This window comes from Bombus fervidus, chromosome 17 (assembly GCF_041682495.2).
Source record: "Bombus fervidus isolate BK054 chromosome 17, iyBomFerv1, whole genome shotgun sequence".
NCBI classification, from domain to species: Eukaryota; Metazoa; Arthropoda; class Insecta; order Hymenoptera; family Apidae; genus Bombus; species Bombus fervidus.
In genome coordinates, this window is record NC_091533.1 from 7,670,861 (window position 1) to 7,675,444 (window position 4,584).

At 36.5% G+C, this 4,584-nt stretch overlaps 1 protein-coding gene across 1 annotated transcript; it reads left to right on the top strand.

The window, feature by feature from the left end:
* Positions 1-217: 217 nt before the first annotated feature.
* LOC139996272 (3-hydroxyacyl-CoA dehydrogenase type-2-like) lies at positions 218-4,482 on the top strand. Its single transcript, XM_072020526.1, has 4 exons — positions 218-232; positions 498-659; positions 3,439-3,865; positions 4,286-4,482. Exons 1-4 carry the CDS (start codon positions 218-220, stop codon positions 4,480-4,482), a joined length of 801 nt encoding a protein of 266 aa, XP_071876627.1.
* The last annotated feature ends 102 nt before the right edge of the window (positions 4,483-4,584 follow it).

Genomic DNA, 4,584 nt, shown 5'->3' on the forward strand with positions numbered 1-4,584 from the left:
AAGAAATTTCGTGAAAATAATTGCATCGTGTAATACCTGCCACTTAAGTAGTGGAAGCAGAGGAAAATTCAGATTTTTTAAAGATTTTTTTCCTTTTTTTCAGAATGTTCAAAGTACTTGACTAACTTGAAATCTTCTTAGAGCAAACGAAGGGAAGTAAGGAACAAGAGACATCCAATTTCAGCCCCCTGGTGTGTAATAACCCAGGAATGTCAAAATGGGGAAATTGCAGGTAATGTTGGAATAATTTTCTTCTCTATATTTTAGGTAAGATGTTGCAGACTATATCGTTGCTGAATTTTTTAAACATTATTTCCGCGCTTTAAAATGAAATTCATCGTACGGGAAATAGGACTTCATGCAATCATTAAATCGTAGATCCATTGATCTATGAAATTTCTTCTGATAAATATAATAATAAAAAATTAAGAAAGATTAAGGAAGAAGTAGAAAAATTAATAATCATGGATTTATGGATTATTAATAACAAATTTTAGCATATAGTTGCTTACATCACTGGAGGTGCCAACGGAATCGGGAAGGCTGTCGCGGAGAAAATTTATTGTCAAGGTGCCAAGGTGGTTCTGGCTGATATATCTTGCAACGGAGCTAAAGTTGCCGAGAAATTGGGCGAAAATGCTTTATTTACGTGTACCGACGTAAGTTCAATTGCTCGTAAGATTTCTTACCACCGCTCCTCCCAATAAACCTATCAATTATATCGAATAAAATGATATCAGGAAATAGTAAATATTCTTAACTCCTTCGAAAACGTTTCACAACTCCATTATTTTATATATCGCTTCGTTTATGCATCGAGTAAAATTTTCTGCTGGTATTTACCATTATACATTCTAGGAGTAATACTCACATAATGAGAAGGGAGAGTTTCCAAGAAAGTTGTTACGTCCCGTAATTATACCATATGCCCTAATCCGTCTTTCGGTCAAGATAGTCAAAAGCTATTGAAATATTCTCAAATATAATCCCAAGGAACCATTGGTGTCGTAAAATTAAAAGGTTTTTTCCTGTACGGTACTCAAAGGCCGTTTTTAACCTGCGAGGGACCGTTAATAAGGGGCATCCAACACTACAATAGTTTTCCTTCCCGACAACATTGTTAACTGATTAACCGATTAACTGTTCGCTAAAAACACATTCTACATCTATTACACATAACATTCGTAAACATTTATATTCTTCAAAGATTGTTGAAAAGAAATAGTAATATTTCAATTGATAACTTAGTGTTAAGCGATATTTTAATTGTTAACTCAGTGTGAATATCATTCAAATCACCCCTATTATCTTAACCGAAATAGATAATCGGCTGATTCGTGGCGTCGATTATATACAATCGAGACGAGAAATTATGGCTGACGTTGGCGTGTTATACTGCGAACGCGTCTCCCCGCGAATACAGTCGAGAAAAATACATTTGAGGTGTAAGTGTTAGAGTAGTCGTCACGATAGCGCTACTCCGCTGGAGTAGAGGCCGAGTTAGGTTTGCGCTGTTGGTGTAGATTGCCGCTGCTGGGGTACTGCTGCTTCTCTTCTCATTTTTTTATCGTGGATAAAAAATCGGACTACCTAATCGGTAACCTAAGGCGCTAACCACTTTTTTTTTTTTTTACGTGGGGAAATCCTCATGGACGCCTGACCGCCCTCTGGGGGGCGGCGGGTAGTGCCGGACTCTTACCGAATAAAACCCCACGGTGGTCGTTATGACGCTTGTCAGGAATATCCCGGTGCCTTTCATTCGATGTACTTCCGCGACACTCCTTCGTCGTCGTCACCCTTTATTGTTGTGGGAGGCATCCTGATTAGATTAACCACTGCGCTGCGGCCGTCCGACAGATAGTTGGTGTCGAGTGCCGCTACACATTGAATAACAAAGAAATTATTTTATATTCATACGTATATATCGAAGAAACTAAGTGGATTTCAAGTTTCATTTAATGTAGACCAACCTAATATAATATTAATACGTTGAATGCCACGCCAGTTTGACAAGATTTGGTGGTGGTGCCACGATGAATTTTTTATTATGCGATACATATAACGTTGAAACATTACCCACAAGAGATATACTACTCTGTATAATCATCATTAACACTTTGACTGCCACGTTGGTCATATATGACCGGCCACGGTTTCTCCTGTGACGCCACGATGGTCATTGGTGACCAGAGCGCTTGAAATTCTTACAATCGTAAAAATTGTATGAATATTGACAGTTAAGGCATTTTGAATATAACCGATAAATAGAAGATACTTTGAAACAAAAAGTGCCCAATTGAACAATTAAACATTTTTATTAGCACGTCAATAAAAAAAAGAATGAGAACAAATCTTGCATCTAATGATGCACCGTATTAGCATCCATATCTTTGAGAGGCTATCTACGAATATTATTATAAACACACCTCAGAAAATAATCGTAAATGTTGCTTTATAATCATATAATTGAAGTTAGAAGTGTGCATATACCTTAATATTATATATAGAAAGAGCAAATTGCATGAAATGAGCAAAAAACTGTATACTAATATCTTTTACACGTTTCAACAATATATTCTGGACGTTTTGCTTACAACGAAATAACGAATGCGAATGGTTTGTTGAAATAAACGAAGCCTTGTTATAATATATCGCTATCGACAGTTAACAAGGCGCCACCAATAAGATAAACGGTCCATTGGGGAAGAATGTTGTCTTACATCATCAATTTATTATTATGTTGCCATTATATGCTTTGAATAATAAAAATACTCCAGTGGCGTTATGCGGGAAACATGTGATTTCGGCGTGGCAGTCAAAGTGTTAATTAATTTATCTCACTGAGGGTACCGGCGGCTCAGATTCCGCTATAGTGCAATTTCGCTCGATTCACTTCTTTTTTACGACTATAAATTATCTCATATTGTTTATTCTCGTTGCTAAATAATTGTTCTATGTTTTTATATTCCGGATCCTACTATAAACAATAATCCATACATCGGTCATACTTATTCGGACCCGCATTAATTATAAAGACCCGCCACAAGATTTAACATTGTCTTCTTTACTCTCAAGATCCTTAATTGCCATCATGTATCTTTCAAGTCGAAACGTTCCTTAGGGTTATTATTCATTAAGGTAAACGCGGATTTTCTCATGTTCGACAGCCAGTGGTGCCAGTGGTAGTCAACTCTTGACATTTATTCAAATTACGTATTTCTACTAATTTTGGTGCTTCGGTCATCAGTAATCTCCATGGCAACAATCGTGTTAAAGAGTCTATAAGATAATAATTAACAAGACGAAAAAAAAAAGCGAACGAAATAACAGTAATAAGATGGAAATTTCACATTGTAAAATTTTCATACTTTATCGGAACTCTGAATTAATAATAATACGTAATGTTTTCATAATAAATAACTGTATGATACTTTTTAGGTGAGGCTCGAAAAGGACGTATTAGAGAGCATCGAATGTGCGAAGGCAAAATTCGGCGGCGTGAACGTACTAATTAATTCTGCTGGTGTTGTTGGCTACGAAAATATCTACGACTTCAAGAACAAGAAGCCACATTCTACTGACCTGTACAGATGCGTTTTCGAAACTAACGTGTGGGGTTTATTTAACGTAACGCGCTTAATGGTCGGCTTGATGGCGAAGAACAAACCAGATTCAAATCAACAAAGAGGAGTCATTATAAATCTTTCAAGCATGATGGCTTATGAACCACCACCTGGTTTAGTTGCTTATGGCGCCACGAAATCTGCGGTTTCCGGCATGACGATCCCTTTAGCTAGAGGACTCGCGTCGCAAGGAATACGTGTTATCACAATTTGTCCTGGTTACATAGACAGCCCCATGACAGGTGTGTTAGTATTACGACTAGTATGCAATGTTTAGGAATTTTTATATTTACACGTGCAATAAAAAAAGCATGTATGCAGAATAAATGCATAAACATTCACAGTTTATTCACGATTATGTGTATTTAGATGTAAATTTGTTGCTAAGAATATATTGACACACACCATCAGTAGTTTGGGTCAATCATTGAGTCGTTCAAACTACGAGTTTATCATACTCTAACAAGAAAGTAATGGATTTCAATAAACCATTCATCAAATTCATATCGCGCATTTTGTTTTATTTCAATGCGATGATGCACCTCATTAATATGTTATACTATAATAATTTCATTGGTGTCATTGTTCATTAATAAACACTCATGGTTTAAATGTCTGCCCTTAAATAATTCAGATTCACTGAAATCCTTGCTCACATTTAGCTCTACAAAAAGAGGAGGAAAGGAAGCAGTGGATCGCAATGAAACTCACACCAAAACGCTACGGAACCTGCGAGGAAGTCGCTCATTTGATTCAAGCATGCATCGAAAATCCATTGATTAATGGCGAGAATATACGTATAGACATGGGCTACAGGTACAATCAAGAAGGAGATTCGCAAGGCCATTCAAAGTGTTGAATATATGAAAACATTCAGTGGGAACCAAACATAAGCATATGTATTTACATGCAGGACGGTCGTGTAAAATAAATATTTCTTTTTTGCAATAAATCCTTTTAC